Genomic DNA, 19149 nt, shown 5'->3' with positions numbered 1-19149 from the left:
CCTGCTTTGCTCAGCCCAAGCTGCTTCCAGAGCCACTTCCAGAGGCTAAACATGCCCAGTCTGTTTCCTGCCAGGTTTCTCTCAGTGGAAGCACAACCTCCCTCCATGGAGGCAAAGGCGGTAAGAAGGGCTCTGTCCCTCAGTGACTTAACTCTAAGAGGCAGCAAAGCTGCTGCAGGGCCATGACGTGGATAATCCAGCAGATCCACCCCGAGCACTGCACGGCACAGCAGCCACCTGGGCACACTCCAGCTCTGCCACAGGTGTGGCACAGAGACACCAGAGCCCAGGCCCTGATCCCACACCAGGGGATGTGGGATTCCATCCCTGTGAGGCCCTGGAAGGTGCTGAAGACACAAAATAAGTAGCCACGGTTTTGGCAGCCCGCAGAGGATGAAGGGTTTGCAGGAACCACTGCTCCACACATCCACACACACGTGGAATGAGTCAGGGAATTGCTGTGGGAGAAGAGGGAAGAGCTGCCAGCTGGGAAGAGGGGCTGAGCCTCAGGCTAGCTCTGGTGCAGCACATCCTTTCTCCTGCTGCCATCAGGAGTCAGACACTGGAGGAGAAAGCAGGCCTCAGTCTGTGGGCACAGTGGCCATTCCTGAATTACCAGCCTGAACCTGGATCTAGGCTGGATGGATGGGGCTTGGAGCAAGCTGGTCTAGGGGAAGGTGTCTCTAGGGGGTGGAATGAGATGGTTTTTAAGGTCTCTTCCAAGCCAAACCAACTCAAACTGTGATTGTATAACCTGAGCTAGAGCTGCCCATCCCATCCTCCACTTTCTGCCCCTAAGTACCATCAATGAGATTCCCATTAAAAAAAAAGCTGGTAAATAAATAAAATCTAAATGGTGAGTGAGGAAATGATTTCTCTACAGAAGCAGAACCAGCAACAAGTCTCAGCCCTGTCCTGAATTATTTTGCCTCCTCTTGGATCCTCCCTGGACTGGGGAAGGGATTTCTGCTCCTGGCAGCCCCACAGCACCTCTGTCACACGTCTCAGAGTGTAAGGTCACTGTCGTGCTGCTCGAAGACATTTGCAGGCAAATTACTCTGCTTCTCCCAAGCACAGACACTCATTGCTTCAGCAGGAGGCAGCCAGCAGATTACATGAGGTAATTTAGTAGCTGACATTAAAAACACCTCATTTAGCCTGGAATAAAAATATCTTCATTCAACCTAAACTATATGAAGATAACTGAATTCATAGCAGCTTTTGAGTAGCTGCTCACCTGGGCAGCTGAATGGAGACTCCAAGTCAACCTCTCCCTGTCACTTTGTCCCTGCTGGGAAAGCAGGAATGCCAGCAGGGCCTACGGGAGTAGAGGAATTCTCATGGGGCCTAAACCTCCCTCCCTGGTACAACAGATTGAATTTTCCAGCTTTCCTGGATGAATTGCTTTTTACGTTCTACCTGGTGTGGGCCAAGGTCTCCAGCTAAGGGAGCAGAGAGATGAATGTTGCTGCATCTCAAGCAGCTGTTGCTCTGTTTGGTTTAATGCTGTGCTGTGAGCAGAGCCATGGCTACAGAGAGAGAGTTAATAATGTCTTGAATGAGACAAAAACCAGGGAGAGGAGATGGAATGGGATGCAGGGAGGAGGGATACTTTAAACGCTGGTTTATCTGACAAATTCTGCAGTTATACATCCTCTACTTTGCTTTCCAGCAGACAGACAGAAACAATTTTTAACATGGCACAAGCAGAAGAGAAGCAAATGAACTCTTGCTCACAGTGCAAGACCCAGCTGCACAGGTGCCACCTCTGTAACTTTTGGAGACCTCCATAATTAAGGAATTACCACAAAAAAAGGAAAATATAATCTTTGTCTGCCCCATTTTGGGGGCAGCAGGTGCTCTGAGGTGTTTGGGATTTACTCAGGCACCAGTTCAAGAGAATCTTCCCCCAGCAGCTCCAAGATCCTGCCTTTCAGCAGCAGAACCCAGTGCTGTTACCACCCCTGCTCTCCCAGCAGCCCCCAAAATGCACCACTGGCGATGCCCAGAGTGTTTTAATTTGGGATTCTCCATCTCAGTACTTATTTTCCTATTATCCAGAAGAGGCAGAATTTGCCATTCCCCCTGCCACGGAGGCTGCCAGCAGTTCAAGGTGCTGGTGCTCTCTGTACTTGCCCAGGTAGGGAGGACTCCCTGGAGGTGCACAGGTGCTGTCCCAGCCCTCTGCTCCCACCACACCATCAGCACAGCCTTTTTCAGAGAAAAAACAATCAAATCAAAGCCCTGTGGCACCCTGGTCCCTTGGATCCCTTCCAGAGGTACCCCAATCTCCTCAGACTCTCTGGGTACCCAGCTCATGGCTGGGGGTGCTCCAGTTCCCACCCATCTCTGAACATAACACAGAGTCATCTGCCACAGGGATTTGGTCTGAGCTGACACTTTTTGGGTCAGATGCTCCTGAAAGTGATGGACAGAGGGAGTTCCAGCCATGAGGAATTGCAGGACAAACTCACCCAGTATCAATTGCAGCAGCATCTTTGGCTGCAACTGAGCTGCCTGATTGAAAATCTTTAGGATATCCTGAGCTGGAAGGGACCCACAAGGATCATCAAAGTCCAACTCCTGGCCCTGCACAGGGCAAGCCCAGCAATCCCACCCTATGCCCGAGGGCATTGTCCAAACACCTCTTGAATCCCTGAGGACCAGACCCCAAGGAATCCCTCCAAAGGCTGCATGGATGGGGCTTGGAGCATGAAACCAAGCTCTGCCTGTCCATGGACTGCAGGAAATGCTGCTAAACCAGAGGAGATGTCACTGTCCTTCTGGATTTGCTCCCTGGAGCTCTGTCAGGGAAGTCAGAAGGCATTTGGCATGTGCAGCTGAATATCAGACTTACAATGAGGCTGTCTGGGCTTGTTTCCCAACTTTGAGACTGACACACTTTGCAAGCTCAGTCAGTTCTCCTTCCTCCCCAGGCCGGATTTCATCCCACTCTGCACCTTCCTGAGTAATTTTGTACCTGCACAAAGCTTTAACCCAGCCAGAACATTTTGCTCACTTAGATGGGTGTCACATCTAACACCAAGAGGGGAGTGCTTTCAGCATCACTTAATGAGGCTTTTCTGCTTTGCATAAAAACTTGGCAATGAGCTGGGCAGGGTGATAAAGGAGGAGCAGAGCTGCCAGCTGCCAGGCAGGAGAGACAGACAGCTCCTGTCACCCCTCTCCTTCTTGGACACAAGCAGGATGGGCTGGGAAGGCAACCAGGCTGCTGGTTTGGGGCTCCAGCAGCCCTTGGGATCTGTGTTCACACCCCAGCCCACAGGGGCTGTGTTAACCTCTCATCCCTGCTCTCCCAGCAGTGTGCCTGTCCCAGATCCCAGCATTTCCCCACTGCTTTGTGAAGTTATTATTCTCTATTATTGCTCCCTGCAAACCTCCAGCTCTTCCAATCCACACAACCCAAAGCTGGTGCAGCCAAATTCTCCTTCCTGAGCTCTGTCAGGAGCACCTGGCTTCTGCCTTCCCCTCTCACAGCCTCCAGCCCCCTTTCTCCTGCCATCAATAAACACTCCCAGGGTTTCAAGTTTTCCTCATCCAAGTTCCTTTTTCTATTCTCTTGCAGGATTTCTCTGGGCCAAGATGCAGCCGGGTGACCTCTGTTCTGTTGCTTGATGGAAATTATTATTTTTCCATGTTTCCATTTTTCCATTTTCCCCCTTTTCCCCTTTCCCCCTTTGCTTCCTTAGCACAGAGAGGCTCTCAGAGCTGCAGAGGGACCTCAGGCTGGGTGGGTCCCATCTGCAGCTCCCTCTGGGCTATTTGGGACACCAAAGGGTAGAGTCCCCAATGTCACCTCAGCTTCCCACTCCTCCTGCTGTCTCCTTGCACTGCTCACAGCATTCTTGGCTCAGGACGTGTCTTTCCTTCCCAAGAAAAGGGAGATTTTTAGTTTCAAAGAAGTTTCTTGTGACGGGACATTTACTGAGTTTTGGCACAAGTAATTACTGTTGGAATTAATTTGTCTCTGTGAGTGGTGAGTGCTGGGGCTGAGGCTGCAGCTCTGTTTGCCCCACACAGGCAGCTCCTGGAGATGCTCTCCCTTGCAGGATGAGCCCTGTTCCACAGCATTTTAGCAGAGTTTATTAGGAGACACTGCCTAGTGTTTGATCTCGGAAGCTTTTCTCCCCCTGGTACAACCCAGAGCATTTAAGTGGTAAATCAGATGCATTTGGGATATGTATAAAAATGCAGACCCATAGGCCAGGAGTCTGCTAGCATTGTTAACCTTGGAAATTCTGAATTACCCTTTAGGCAGGGGATTTGGCAGGGATTTTAACAAGAAATGCTAGAAAAAGCAAGGCTTGTTCTCACATGGGTGACTATGCAGCCTGCAGCAAATTGTAAAGGACTTTTTTCTTTGCAAACACCACTGATCTTCCTTTGGCTTTCTAAGAACCAAATAATTTCCCTGATTTGGGGCATAGGGACACATCCTCCAAAACCAGGACTGTCTGTAGTGTTGCACATTTAACTATTAACCTGCTACACCAAAGATGCTCATTCTGGTCACCTCCTTCCCTGAAGGCATAGAAAAACCCAAATTTTAATAGGCCGAGTGCTCGCTGCTGCTATAAACAGCAACACACGGCAGACAGGAGCTCAAGTCTAAGGGTCACATCAGGACACTGCAAAAATCCCCAGCACTGGGGGGTTGTGGCACCAGAACAGCAACTCAGACCTTTTATTTGATAAATAACTGGATTCTTCAGAACAGCTTGGAGAGAGAAAACACTTAAAGCCCAGATTTACGTAGAAAATAGCATGAAAGCCAATGTGGCTAATGATCTGACAAGGAACACGCAAGGCTAATTTAGGACTTCTTTAAGTAGAATTCTTGATTAGGCACCAGAAAGGCATTAAATCATGTAGGTACTCCTTGGGAAAAGCATCTCTAATAAGGCTGTGGTGGGAAAGATTGAGTGAGGTTGGGAAAAACAGAGATGAAGAGAACAGAGATGATCTGGTGAAAGAAGAGATGGCAGCAACCACTGACACTGCTGATTGCAAGGAACACAGGGAGGACAGTACCACAGCCAGGGAAGACACTTCATTTGCACATCCTACCTTTTTGTCAGGGTAATTTAGGAGTTCTTAAGCAAAATCAGTCCTTAAAGGAACTCCATCCATGTGTTCCACCTGGCTCTGGTTGCCCTGTGCAGCCCCACCTGAGGTGTCCCCCCCTGGATCTCACTGGAGGGCTCAGGAGATGAATTTCAGCTCAGCTCTCGGCTCAGGTTGTGCTCTGTCATGTGTTTGCCATGGGCTTGTGCCTTGGGTTCCTGGGGACATATCTGGAAATGAGATTTCTGGATATCTGGAAATGATTCCTGACCAACCTAGAGCTCCTTTTCTTCTCACACAGGTGCTGTTCTCTCCTTGGTGAGTGTCTTAGGTTGGAAATGGGGGGTGTGTGTTCTATTCCTATCTGTCAGAGCTGGGGCAGGTATCCTCTGTGCATTGGGCACTTTTCTTTATCTCTCCCTCAACCCATCCTCCCTCCAGCAGACCTCTTCTATTCATGGCCACTGAGTGTCCCTGCATGGCTGAGAAAATTCCATCATCCATGGGGAGAGGCTCTGCCCAGGGGAGGAGCCAAGCATTCCTACCTGGATACAATCTGACCTTGGAACACCACAGCAGCCTTTGCCCGCTGCATTCCCAGAGGAGCAGCTTTCTTCTCCACTGCATTCCCAGAGGAGCAGCTTTCCTCCCCACTGCATTCCCAGAGGAGCAGCTTTCCTCCCCACTGCATTCCCAGAGGAGCAGCTTTCTTCCCCACTGCATTCCCAGACGAGCAGCTTTCTTCCCCACTGCATTCCCAGAGGAAGCCCAGGCCCATCCCCACCAGCCCTGGAGCTTCAGAGGAAAACTCCACCCTTGTGCAGGATCCCTGCTCCAGCAGAAGCACAGCTGGCACTGCAGGAGGGCTGAGCCACCATGGGATGGGACTGCTGCTGCATTTGTATTTTTAACTTTACTAGTAAAGAACTATTATTCCTAATTCCATATCTTTACCTGAGAGCCCCTTAATTATAATTCAGAGGGAGGGGGTTTACATTTTCCATTTCAGGGGAGGTTCCTGCTTTCCTTAGCAGACACCTGTCTGTTCAAACCAAGACAGTGAGGATGCTGCCCTTTGCTCCCTGTTCACCCTCTGTGGCACAACAACTCCTTTCTGCTGCTCCCAGCAGAGCTGCAGCAGGAATCTCATGCCCGGAGGAGCTGTGATGCTGTGCCCAGACTGTGGGGTTGTGTATGAGATGTGATACGGCAAAAAAAGGGTGAGGAGTGATCATTGATGAGTTGTGTTGTTACATTCCAGTTCTGGAGCCTTGGCAGCAGCAGTCACTGGATGAGAAGAGGCAAGTTAAAGAGGGCATGAAAATGAGGTGTTTACCAGGTTCAGTTTTGAAGAGGAAACTCCTGACCTCTGATTTAGATGAGAGGCTGCCCAATCTGTTGGCTGCTATTTTTGCTTTGCTGTGCAGGCACCTGAAGACAGAGGCTGTCTCCCCTCTTGTTTCTGCTGGTGAGATGTTTTGTGGGAGGTGTGGGGCCTGGCTTTTCCTGCTCTGCCTTTTGCCCAGGAGAGGTCAGGAGCCAGCTCTGCTTGGAGTATCCCCTCCACTGCCCTCTGCGGTCATGGGATGGTGACAAATCCCTCCCACAGCAGCGTTTGCTCTTCTCTGATGCCATTTGGGCAGTTTTGAGTGCTCCTTTTGACTAGCCAACAGCTGATGAATAACCTGATGTTTCACACGTGATTACGATCCTCACAGTCTCGATCAATAAATACAATAAGCTTGAACAGCCTGGTGTTGTGAGCTCTTTAAAATCATATCCTCTATGAGAGACAGCAATCGATGGTGCTTATTCCAGTTTAGCAGTGATTATGTGCTGGTTACTGCAAAAAGCCACCTGCCACCCAAAGTGGGGACTGTAACTTCCTGCTGGTGTACAGCACACCTGTCTTGCTCCATAAATATTAAGTTTTTAATTAAGGTGGATAAACTGCTTCAGAAAATACAATGTGCTTGTTTAAATACCAACCAACAGTCATGACAAAGGGATTTAAATAGGGAAGTTTGGGCTTTTTGCAAAGAAATGTGTATCTGGTGTCTCTCTTAGCTCAGTGCAATCCATCCTGAGTGTCAGCCCTGAATTCCACGTGCTGTCTAAATGAGAGGGAGAGGAGGAAAGGCATGTTCTGTGTGTATATACAGGCTACAGATATGAGATGTTTGGGTTTGGTGACAAACATCTTTATTGAAATGGTGCAAATCACACAGAAAACAAACAAAACTGGGGGGTAATCTCAGCATATTGAGATAAGGAACACCAGGAAGCTGGAGCTGGACACTGGGAAAGAAAATTCCAGGTGTGGATGTGGCAGATAAGTACACACATGCTGCTTTGGATCTTATCTGCTGGAGCATTGGAGATACACAAGCTGAATTCCTCTTCAGCAAAATCCCAGGATTTAGGCCTCCTGTACCAGTAAACCAGGATCTGGAGAGGGGATTTTACCCATCATAAATGTGTTTTTCTGTATGACAACAGTAAAATCAGTTTTCCTAGAGTAATGGACAAAATGTCTGTGGTAGGAACAAGCAAAAGTGGTCCCATTCCCGTTGCCAGGCTGGCTGGAATGGAACTGGAGTCTGGACACTGCAGAGTTCTACCCAGGAGCAGAATGAGATGGCAAAGACAAACTCCACAGTTTTTTTTTTTTTTTTTTCCCCTTTTTATTGAAAATTCACTGTATTTTATTTTGTGGTGGGCAGAACAACCAAGGCAGCGAGGCAGGAGCTGTGCTGCTGGTGCCAGATGAGCTTGAGAGTGTTCCAAAGGGACTGCCTTGGGCTGCTCCAAGAGGTGGGGCATGGCATCAGAGTGAGCTGGGTATAGGGAGACAGGATGGGATATTGATGGGCTTTTCCCATGGGAGGGAATTCAAGGCTCCTGCAGCACTCAGGGCTCACTTTGACCTTGCCTGGGGCTCTGCAGGGAAGGACTGGCAGCGTGGAGCTGGTTTACAGCCCAGGCTGAGTTACCTGGGAAAGCAGCGGCTTGTCCACTGTTCCCCAAAGCCTGCTGCTCTCCAGAGAGTGGGGACTGAGGACTGGGGGATGTGTGGATCAGCTCTGTGCACTGCAGGAACAGGAAGGGGAGCAGTGGGGGAGTCTCACCCCTCTGGGAGCACTGCTGGAAGAGCTGCAAGTTCTCCCACCTGCATCCCAGACTTTCCAAGGCCTGACTCCACCAGCAGTGCAATATGTGCCAGGCTTTGGGACACCCAGTCTGCTAATCCCTCTCTGGATTCCTCCTGGCCCAGACATGGCTCTAGAAAAGGCTCCTTCTGGGGGCTCAAAGGAGCCTTGCTGCAATAAATCCCCAGGCCCTGTGGGTGTTTTGCCTCTGATGCCAACACTAACCCAGGTCAGCAGATTCCATGGTTCCAACTGGCCAATCCCTGGGTGTCTCAGTGATCTCCTTGATTTGGATCTAGTTTTTTTGTTACTGGCTATAAATAATAATTCTCAAACTAAAGCAGTGAGCTGTGGCCCAGCAGTTTGAATTGGATGGATGGACTTGCTTTGACTTAATGGCAGCACTTGGCACTTCTTGTCCCATCTGTTCCTGTGAAGACTCCTGCTCCACTCTCACAAGGAGCACAGAGCAGCTGTGATGTAATTCCTCACGCACTGGAGAGCCAGAGGGCTGGCAAGGGTCTGTGATCTGTGGATTCGCAGTGCAGATCAGAGCTGATGGAAGGGATGGGGACCTTCTGAGCTGTAGAAATACCTGAGCACCTTCTTAAAGCTGAACTGCACTTGAGAGTACCCAGGAGACACCTGGAACTGAAAAGAGCCCTGGCACTGGTGTGCTCCAAGTCCTGCTGTGTGGATGGGGACTGGGTGTAGCAGAGGACTCCAATCCCAAACCAAATGTCTCTTTTTCTGCTTCTATGCCTGTGGAATATTTTAAAATTGTCCCCTGAAATGTTCCTTGATGTTATAAATAGCTTGCTTCAGAGGCTGAGGCACATCCTTTTTCCCTCTCAGCCATGCTCCTCCCCAGCTCCACGGATGTGCATTTGCCATGGCAATGCCACAGGTGATGGTCAAGGAATCTGCCCCAATGCAAGGAATAATTCAGCTCCCTGGGTGTGAGCAGGGCCCTTCCCGGGCTCACTCAATGTTTCCTGTCTGGATCAGGAGTCGGGAGCAGATGACTCAACCCACGTGCAGGAGTTATTCACTCGTGCCTCCATGGAAATGACAGTTCACATTCCAGCTGTGGATTTTGTGGGGTGGATTTGGGTATCTGGTGCTTCAGGGTCCTTCAAACACTGCAGCTCTGTTGGATCCCTGTTCCTGTGGGGGGAAGGCAGCTGGACCCAATGGGCTGGGCTTTTAGCAGTAGCTCTTCTGCATTCCAGGGGCTGTGTATGGAAAACTGCAGGAGCAAATCCAGGGAGCTCAGGGCTCTGGGATGCAGGGGGAGCAGGCCATCACTCAGCTGCTGGATGCTGCAGTAGCCACACTCCTTCCCATGTCCTTCATGCCTAGAGCAGCCACATCTTGTCCTGGCTCCAGGCCCTGCAAAGTCATTCCCAAAGTCTTCTGAAAATAACTGGTCAGCAGGTAGAGGTGGGGAGGGGCAAAAAAAGAAGTCGCATTACTTGTGTCTGTATCTTAGAGCTGTAAAATCCAGCAGCCTTCTCCTCCTTTGCCTTCTGCATTCCCAAAATAGTTTAATCATATTTTGATTGGCTTTTTCCTAGGTATTGCTGTTCTGGGAGAGTTACAGTCCTATAGAGAAACTCATGGCTTTGCAATGCAAAAAACCCCCAGGTTACCTGCATGTGTGAGATGATTTATTGTTCTTGATAATCAATTTTTTACTGCAGCTGTTTCAGGTTAATCCCGCTATTAATATCCCAAAACCACTGAAGTGCAATCCCATTACACAGAGCCCAAACTTTGCTCCTGAGCCCGTGGCACCGTCAGGCAGATCATTGCAGCCCCTGCTCCAGCAGCTCTGAAATTCACTGACCAAATGGCCCTGGGCTGCTTTGGTGGTGGCCACTTGCTGGGGAACTCATCCTTCCAGCATGAGGCTCGATGCCGGGCGGAGCATGAAGCTGCTGGATGAGGGAGTGGAAAAATGGATTGATTTTATTTTCCCTGCAGCTGAGAGCTGTCTGGCAAATTGCAATGGAAATCAAGCAGGATGGAGCAAGGGTTTGATCTAGGGAGGGGAGAGCAATGGGAGAACCAGGGGGTAATTCAGGTAAACTGAGTGGACTTGATTTTGTAATGAGCTGGGTAATTAAGAGCCCAAACTGGACAGTAGCCTTTGGGTTGGTTTTGACAAAATCAGAACTATGGGAGGGTCATGCTGGCTGTGGGTTTATTTTTGGCTTTTTCCCATAGTCCCACAGGAGTGGATGGGGACAGCGAGCACAGGGATGTAGAGCTTGGATTTTCAAAGGTATTAAGGCTAAATATAGAAATTGGTTATTAAGATTTTTCCGTGAATGTTGTAAACAAATTAGTTCCACTAGGTAGCTATCTGCATGCCTAGGTGCTTATGTACCTCTGAAAAACCTTCCTGGAGGAGCTATTTGTTGTCTGGCTTCAGTCTCCAAACTTTCTGAGCTGGGAGCAAGGGAAGTTCACCTTCCTGGGGTAATTCTGAGTGTTTGGTTGAACTTGTGCAGTGAAGAGTCTATCGCTCCACTGCCTTTATGGAGAAAAATCTGCTTCATTTAGCAGGCAGGAGCCCTGCAGCTGAGTGATGTGAACAGTCCCACGAGGAAGCTGCACACCAGCAGCTCTTGTTCTACATATCCTCAGGCCCCAGAGGCCGCAGGGATATTTGCTGGAGCTCCAGACATTGTCACTTCCCGGCACCACTTTTGTTTGAACAAGTGGTGGAGAAGGATCCCCAGCACCCGCAGCTCCATCCCTCGTGGCCTAGAAATTCATCAGCTGCTCGAGGCTGCTTGGCATCACTGCTGCAGTGTTTTGTTATTGTCACACATTTCCATTTCTCCCGAGCTTATGATAAGCATCCAAATTAAACTGTGGCCTCTGATGTTTTTGATATTTCCAGGCAATATTGATAATGAAGCTTGTGCTGTGCTGTGTCATTTACTCAAAGAGCTCCGAGCACCAAACAATCTCCGTACACAGGGATTGTCTCATCCATCACTGCAAGTCAGTGTGCCTGTACCACGGTGCACAATGACATTACTCAGTGATTTGGGGCAGAGAAAGCAGAACTAGAAGCCAAAAGATCTTTTATGGTGAAGAAAAAACCAGGATTTTCTGTGTGTTTCTTCCCCGTGGAGTGGGAGTAATGCTATCGCAAAGAACTGGAATTTGCCTTCAGCAGCCAAAACTTTGGTGCTGCCCATTACAAGAGATGCTATTTATTGCTGTATTTACTCCAGGAGCTGCTTTGCTTTGCTGTCACATCCAAAAATGCTGGTCCAGACAGTCTGTGGTGAGTCCATGAGGCCCCTCCCAGGATGTTCCCTGACAGAGGAATCCCAGTGGATGGGACACATGGATGCCTCATGGGGAGCACTGTCTTGTGTCCATTTATCTTTCCAGCCACGTCTTTGCAAAAGACATCTGACCTCTGATTAAGGATGGAGGCCAGGAGATGTCAAGGAAACAGGAATGGAGATTTCCTTTGGTGGACAAGGAATTAATAAGGCCTGCTGACACTTCATCCCAACAGAAGAACATATAAACAGAGCTCCCACGCTGGCTCTTATGGAAGATCCTGATTTATATGAAACTGAGCCTGGTAGGTGATGTAAGGCACTGGCACAACCAAGCACCACTCCTGTGACAGGCACGTTCTTCTCTCTCTCAGGATTTTTTCATAGAGGAGCACAGAGAGAAGAAAGAGAAAACAATTTCTGTTTCTGCTCCTTGTTTTTCCCATGTGGAATGTGTTTAGAGAATTGTTTACCTGGGGTGATTGCTTGGTTGGATTCTGGTGAGGATTGTTTGAACCTGATGGCAAATCCAACCCACCTGTGGCTGCACTCTTGGAGAGGGTCACAAGCTGTTAGTTAGTTAGATATGGTAGGTAGAACAAGTAGGTTTGTAGTTTTAGTATCTCCTTTAAATAGTATATTAATGCATTATTGCATAGTTATAATAAAGAAATCATTCAGCCTTCTGAACTGGAGTCAGACATCAGCATTTCTTCCCACCAGGTTCACCTGCATTTACAATATCACTCCAAAGTAGCTCTCTTATCCTGAAGGAGGATAACAGGGGCTGACACAGAAATGTGGCTTCTTAAACTGCTTTTAAAAAAAATCAATTCTTACAATATCAATGTAAGTCCATTGTGGTGTAATTCCATCACTGCAATTGGGTTACTCCGGGCTTTAATTCATCCTTGATCACAGAGCAACTCCAGATGATAAATGTAGCTTGCTTTCTCATTTTGGGGTATTTGGGCCAAATTATTGGCACAGGTCAGGTACAGACAAATGACACCAACTTGTGCATTTCAGGGTTTAATTGATTTTTCTATGTAAATTCTACTGCTATGCTGTACTTTGATTTTTAATACTCTGTTTATAAATGAAAAATTCATCCAAAATATAAATGCTAGTTAATAATCTTTCAATGGCCATCTTTTAATAATCAACCAATGATGTTTTATCAACATTCAGCAGCTGCATCACCTCAATGCATTTCTGTGAATGAATTAAACCTCAGAAGAGAGAGATCAGCTCCGTTCCCAGGGGCGAACACAAAACCTCTTTGAAAGAACAGACAATTGCACAGCATAACAGTTTAACTTGGGGAATGGAGAATAATAACGGATCCAATTGAAAGTGCAAGGGAATTTAGAGAGGAAAAATGTAATTACCTGCTCTGGAAAGGGGCCAGACACTGTTTAAAATCTTGTTCTTCCCAAATTGTCTGGGAATCCTTAATGACAGCAGGATCATGAGACATGGCACGATTTGCCTGGGCTTGGAAACTAAAAGAAAAGCAAAACCAAGCTGTATTTTTTTTCCTAGATTCTAGAAATATCTGCTGGTATTTCAGGAACCTGTGTGACACATGCTTGGAGTTGTGACCCAGTGTAGAACAAAAGGAGAGTGAGGAGAGATGCAGCTCCAAAATGATAATAAGTATTTAATGCTTGCAGGAAAATAAAAAAGCTTTTGGAAAAAAAAAGAAAATTAAGAGATATGTTTAATTTAATTATCATTATTGTGATCTGTGGAAACTGCTAAAAGAAAAAGAAAATACTTTCATTTGTTTCTTTTGATAATTTGTTTTCCCATCCTAGAGAGCAGGACCAGCCTCAGCCTCCTATAAATATCCTTTCTTCAGTCTCTGTTGAATGTGAGGTGCATGGAATTTAGGATTGCTGAAGTTTATCATCCTCAGATGTCTTTTGCCCAGTGCTGGACAAATAAAAGGATGCCAATGTCAGCGTCAGTAAGAGCTGCCTCCTCTAATAGCAAGTGACAAGCTCATGTTCCCTGAGTCTGAGGGAATAAAAGCCAAGCTCAGAAGTACTCCTGATGCTAATTAATTATCAACCAATTTCTGGTAAAATTCAAGTGGTTCCAGCAGCTTTTATTTATACCTCTGCAAGTCTGAGGATTGGAAGTGATGGGTTTTAGTTTTTTTTTGTTTTTGTAACCAGCAAGAAGTGATTTTTTCAAACATTAAGTGAATGGGGAAGTTGTTCCAACAGCTTTTGGATTCACATGTGTTTCATGTGACACACACCATGAGGTTTCAATTAGCTTTTGGGCAATTGTGAACTAGAAAGCAACACAACCAAGCAAAAGATTGTTTTAAACATGAACTGTTGATGTCTCATTTGTTAACTGTCAAAATGAAATAGCTAAAAACTCATCACTTTTTTTTTTTTTTTAAGGAGAGCTAAAAATTCAGAGGGATTTTTGTCTGAAAATTTAGTGTGATCAGTGCCTAAGTATTTCAGGGGGCAGAAAAGGGCAGTGTTCTCATTATCACCTTACAGACAGAAACTGTGAGTCTGAAAATCACCTTCACCCAGGAGAAAAACACCCCAGTGCTGTCTGTGACTTCAGGGCAGAGCCAGACCCCTTTGGACCACTTTGCTCCGAACCCTGTTTGATCCCTGGTTTCCCCTTCAGAGCATCCTGCTTTGGGGTCACCTCAGGGTTCAGCTCAAGTGATTTAATTAACAGGGAACATTCCTGGAAACACGGGAACAGCTAATGAGCATGGTGGGTTTCTGGATGGGACTGGAGCTCAGGGGCGTCGTCTGAGGGCCGTGGGGGCAAGAGGGAGAGTTTAATGATTTTGTAGCTTTGGTGTGAGGGGAGAGGAGGACAGGGACTCCTGGGGCTTGGGGTCAGATGAGAAGAAACTACTTTCTGGGTTGTTGCTGCTGTAAAGGAGCCTGGATCTGCCCCAGCTGACCCCAGCAGGTTTTTTTGGCTGTGACGTATTTCGGAATAGAGACAGCATGTCAGTAAGTGAGGCCCCTTCCAGCCCAAACCATTCTACGATTTCCTGTGACAACCAGCACAGCAGCTGAGCGTGTCCCCTTGCTGAGCTGCCCCATCCGTGACAGGTGATGTAGGACCACATTTCCTGGGTTTTCCTTCTGCCAGCACGGCCCGGCTGTGATGCCACAGCTCATCCTTGTGCTCCCAGTGCCCCATCCCTGCACCCGAGCCTTCCTTCGAACCCCGGAATTCTGGTCCAAGCTCTTCTCCTCATCTTTCCTTTTATCTTTCACTGAAGCAAATATCCCCCTGAATGGATGGGCACGCTAAGCCCATTCACTTAATCGCTGGGCCCAGCTGAAGGTCACCCTGAAAACACTCACAATTCCTGTTCAGCACTATAAATATGCATTTGATTCATTGTCTCCTGTCCCTTCCATCACGGGGGATGGAGGAGGCGGACCGGCAGCCCCCCCCCGCCTCTCCCGGCAGCGATGAGTCACTGTCCTGGCTCTGAGGCTTCATCAGAGCGATATTATTTGACAATAATTGTAATTTGTGCTCCGAAAGTGCCGGGGGAGCTGCGTTCAGGGCTTTCAATGGCCGCTGGGATGCGATGGGCGAGGGTTGGGCGGGATGGGGGCGTTCGGGGGACACTTGGCTCTCTGGGAGCCGCTGGCAAAGGTTGTCCAGGATGATTGTAAAGCCCTCTGAGCACCAGTGGCTCTGTGCTGGGGGTGACACCAGCGGTGGGGAGGAGACGCCACAGCCCAGGAGGGACCAAAGCATCCCTGGTGCCCTCGCTCATCCGGGGGCTGCCGCAGTTCCAGCGATTAGAAACCACGAAAGAAACAAAGCCAAACCCCACCAGCGCCTTCCTGCCGGGGTTTCAGTGGGTTTTGGGGGCAGAGGGGCCCGAACCAGCCTCGGCCGGGGGCTCCCCTCACAAACCACGGGGCGGGGCCTAACGCGAGGGGGCGTGGTGAAGCCCGCAGGGGGCGGAGCTACTGGGATGGGGCGTGTCGGTGGGCGTGACCAATCGGCGGGGGTGGGGCTATGGGCGGAGCTTACACCGCGCGCCTGGATTAGCCCCGTGAGGGGCGTGGCCTAGGGCGTGGCCGGCGCGGTGTGGGCGTGCCCCGCGTGACGCAGTGACGCTGCCGCGGCCCGGCCGGACGGAGCGGCCGCCATGGCGAGCCAGTCGCAGGGCATCCAGCAGCTGCTGCAGGCCGAGAAACGCGCCGCGGAGAAGGTGGCCGAGGCCCGCAAGAGTGAGTACGGCACGGCCCGGCTCCGTCAGGCCCCGCCGCGGGGGGTGTGGTGGCGGGAGAGCCCGGCCCGGCCCGGTCTGGCCTGGCCCGGCGCGGCCGCCTCAGGCCTTGCGGCCCGGCGCTGAGGGCGGTGCGGCAGCGGGGATGCCCTAGCTCTGCCCCGGCGGTGCTCGGGGCTCGGTGGGGCCCCCAGGAGAGCAGCGCTGGAGGCTCTCCACGAAGGCTCAGTGCGGTGCGAGGGGTCGGAGCCGCACCGGGACCCCTCTGGCAGAGCCCAGCTCAGGAGCCGGGTGCTCGTGGCTCTCTGTAGGACACGGTCACCATAACCTGGCCTTCTCCTGGGGCATGGCTGTGCCTCTCTCTGTCCTTCCTGCCTTCAGCTGGTGCAAACAGTGCGTTTCCATATCGGTAATTATAGCGCTATTCCTAATGGATCCAAGGTAGCTTCTCCTGTTATGCAAGAGAAATTCTGATTGCAAGGACCCCCAAACTTGCAAATCTTTTCTCCTCCAAACAAATAGATATGTATATCAGTATTTATATACCTGCCCTGGTTTGCAGTTCAACCCCCTGACAATGTTGCAAGAGGCAGATTTCTGTAGTTCACCACAGTGATGATAAACTTGGAGGGGAGAATGTGGTGGGAAGTCCAGGAGAGGAAGTTGAGGCAGTGGCCAGGACAGCTCTTGGTTTCACAGCTGCTCTGGCAAAACTAAGATTTAATGCTCTTTCTATTGGGCTTTTATTGGGATTTCACAGAAGCTGCACACATACGTAGGTTGGGACAGTCCTAAACACGGGTACAGACTTGGAGAATTTATTGGGGGGAGCCCTGCAGAGAGGAACTTGGGGTTCTGGTGGATGAGGGGCTGGACATGAGCCTGCAGTGCATTTACAGCTTTCAGGGCCAAACACATCCTGGGCTGAGCCCAGTGTGGGCAGCAGGGCAGGGGGAATTGTGTCCCACGTGAGAGCCCACTTGCAGAGCTGCCCCAGCCCTGGGCCCAGCACAGGGAGGAGCTGGAGCTGCTGGAGAGATCTGGGGGAGGTCATGGAGGTGCTCCCAGGAGCCAGGCTGGGAGAGCTGGGGGTGTTCACCTGGAGAAGAGAAGGCTCCAGGGAGAACTCAGAGCCCCTTCCAGGGCCTTAAAGAGGCTTTGGAAAAGGAGGGAGAGGGACTTTTTATATGGAAGGTGCCAGAGGGCAGACTTAGGTGCGATATTGGGAAGGAATTGTTCCCTGGGAGGGTGGGCAGGCCCTGGCACAGGTGCCCAGAGCAGCTGTGGCTGCCCCTGGATCCCTGGCAGTGTCCAAGGCCAGGCTGGACAGGGCTTGGAGCAGCCTGGGACAGTGGGAGGTGTCCCTGCCCATGGCAGGGTGGGATGGGATGATCTTTAAAGTTCCTTCAACCCAAAGCAGTCTGGGACTCATTCTGTGAATAAGCCAGGCCTGGATGTTGCCTGATGTGTCCACGTGCACTCCACTGCTCCGTGGTGGAAGCTCATGGCTCCGTGACCTTGGCCAGGGTTTGCTGGGCTCCTCCCGAGACCAGCACACTGGGGGAAGGGGCTTGGCTGGTGCTTCCTGCAGAGGGAGCAAACACTGTGCTGGTGGCTGTGCATGAGGAAAACTTGCTCTCTGTGCTTTCTCCTCTTTCTTTGCCTTGGTTTGTCCCGTGGGAGCAGGGAAGAACCGGAGGCTGAAGCAGGCCAAGGAGGAGGCCCAGGCAGAGATCGAGCAGTACCGCCTGCAGCGGGAGAAGGAGTTCAAGGCCAAGGAGGCAGCGGTTGGTTTTCTCCATCACTCACTTTTATCCAGCCCTTTGCCTTGCCCTGGGGCTGCCTTGCCCTGGCAGCACCCTCAGGGTAGAGTGAGTTGCAGCAGGAGCACTTCCCCAAGCGCCTTCCTGTGAGGCACAGCCACGTGTCCCAGAGAAACCCGTGCAAGTGGCTCAGGACATGGTGTGTTGCATCTCAGCTGACAGGAAAAGAGCTTAATGAGCTCCTGGGTGCCCTGAGGGGTGACAGCCTCCCAAAAGCTGCTGTGTGTAGCAGTGTCCAGAAGAGACCGAGCTCGTTGCTCCTGTCACAGGCTCATTTCCTATGGTGCTGACATGGCAGAGACCACTTGCTTTATCCCTGGTCACCAGGAGGGAAGGCAGAGATTTTTATAAAGATTCTCCAAGGGTAGGAGGAGTGGGATGATGGGAATTGTGCTTAAAGTGACTCCTGGGTGTTACTTTTCTTGCACTCTCTAGTGCAGTTGTGCCCAAGGATTCCAGCTGTCTGTACAGCAGGACTTTTATTTTGGGCACGCCTTAGAAACTCATGCTCTAAACTGGTGGATAATGGATAAATTGCAGGGAGTTGGAACAAGATGATCTTTAAGGTCCCTTCCAACCCAGACCATTTGAGATGATTCTATAAAAGAGGCAGGGGCTAAGGATGAAATATGTGGAGAAGTTTAAGGTGAAATCTGAGCAAAAAATGCAGCAGTATTTTTTTTAATAAGAACACTAACATTAATCTTCCCTCAACGAAGATGAATGTTTGAGATGATTCAGAATAACAAAATACAGAGCTTGGCATGGTGATCCCTCTTTCCTTTGCTGTTTGCAGGCCCTTGGCTCCCATGGCAGCTGCACCACTGAGGTGGAGAAGGAAACTCAGGAAAAGATGAGTGTAATCCAGCAGAACTTCCAGAAGAACCGGGAGGTGGTGATGTCCCAGCTGCTGTCCCTGGTGTGTGACATCAAACCCGAGATCCATGTGAATTATCGCATCAATGGCTAGTGCTGGGAGGAGGGAGCAGTGTCCTGGCAGTGCTGGGAGTCAAGTCTGAGCTTCAGGTGGAATGTACAGCTCTTAGCCATACCTTACCTGTCCTCCTTGTACATGTGTTAAATTATTTCAGTGAGCTCTTGGAGTTCTCTTAGTTTCTCTTTTGACACGGATGCAGTGCTTATTCAGACATGAAGTGGCCATGTCTCAGATCTGTGCTAAGTTATTAAATAGATCTTGCAGCTGGCATAGGAATGCTCCCTTTCCATGGTGATAGTATGCAGTGAGAGGCTTCCCTCTGTGAAGCAGACAAGGGAGAGAGCTGCTGGCCTGTGTCAGTAATTGTTAAACCTGTGTACCTGTATTCTTGTTGACCAAACTGCATTTCTCAGTGTGTTGTTAAACCTCTGCACAGGGTTTAAACCCTGTAAGAAGAATTCTCTGGCTGTGCAAGTCCTGGCTGATCATTTTCAGGTGCTTGAGTTTCTCTGTATTGAATCCTCTGTATATTCTGCTGTTAGCTTGAGGTACAAGTCTGGCACTGTGACACATGAAAGTAAAAACACTTCAGTCCAAA

The 19149-nt window shown here is 49.7% G+C and overlaps 1 protein-coding gene and 1 long non-coding RNA gene across 2 annotated transcripts; both read left to right on the top strand.

Annotated features, from left to right (window-relative positions):
• The first annotated feature begins 5296 nt into the window (after nt 1-5296).
• LOC137486312 (uncharacterized) lies at nt 5297-6832 on the top strand. The gene is made up of 2 exons (XR_011005687.1): nt 5297-5386; nt 6347-6832. It is a non-coding gene; the product is annotated as an uncharacterized lncRNA (long non-coding RNA).
• An 8802-nt stretch (nt 6833-15634) lies between these two features.
• ATP6V1G1 (ATPase H+ transporting V1 subunit G1) lies at nt 15635-19149 on the top strand. The gene is made up of 3 exons (XM_068211488.1): nt 15635-15792; nt 17478-17578; nt 18411-19149. The coding sequence occupies exons 1-3, from the start codon at nt 15711-15713 to the stop codon at nt 18582-18584; spliced, it is 357 nt and encodes a 118-aa protein (XP_068067589.1). The 5' UTR covers nt 15635-15710; the 3' UTR covers nt 18585-19149.

This window comes from Anomalospiza imberbis, chromosome 21 (genome assembly GCF_031753505.1).
Source record: "Anomalospiza imberbis isolate Cuckoo-Finch-1a 21T00152 chromosome 21, ASM3175350v1, whole genome shotgun sequence".
Classification (NCBI taxonomy): domain Eukaryota; kingdom Metazoa; phylum Chordata; class Aves; order Passeriformes; family Viduidae; genus Anomalospiza; species Anomalospiza imberbis.
This window is presented reverse-complemented; position numbering and strand designations above follow the sequence as displayed.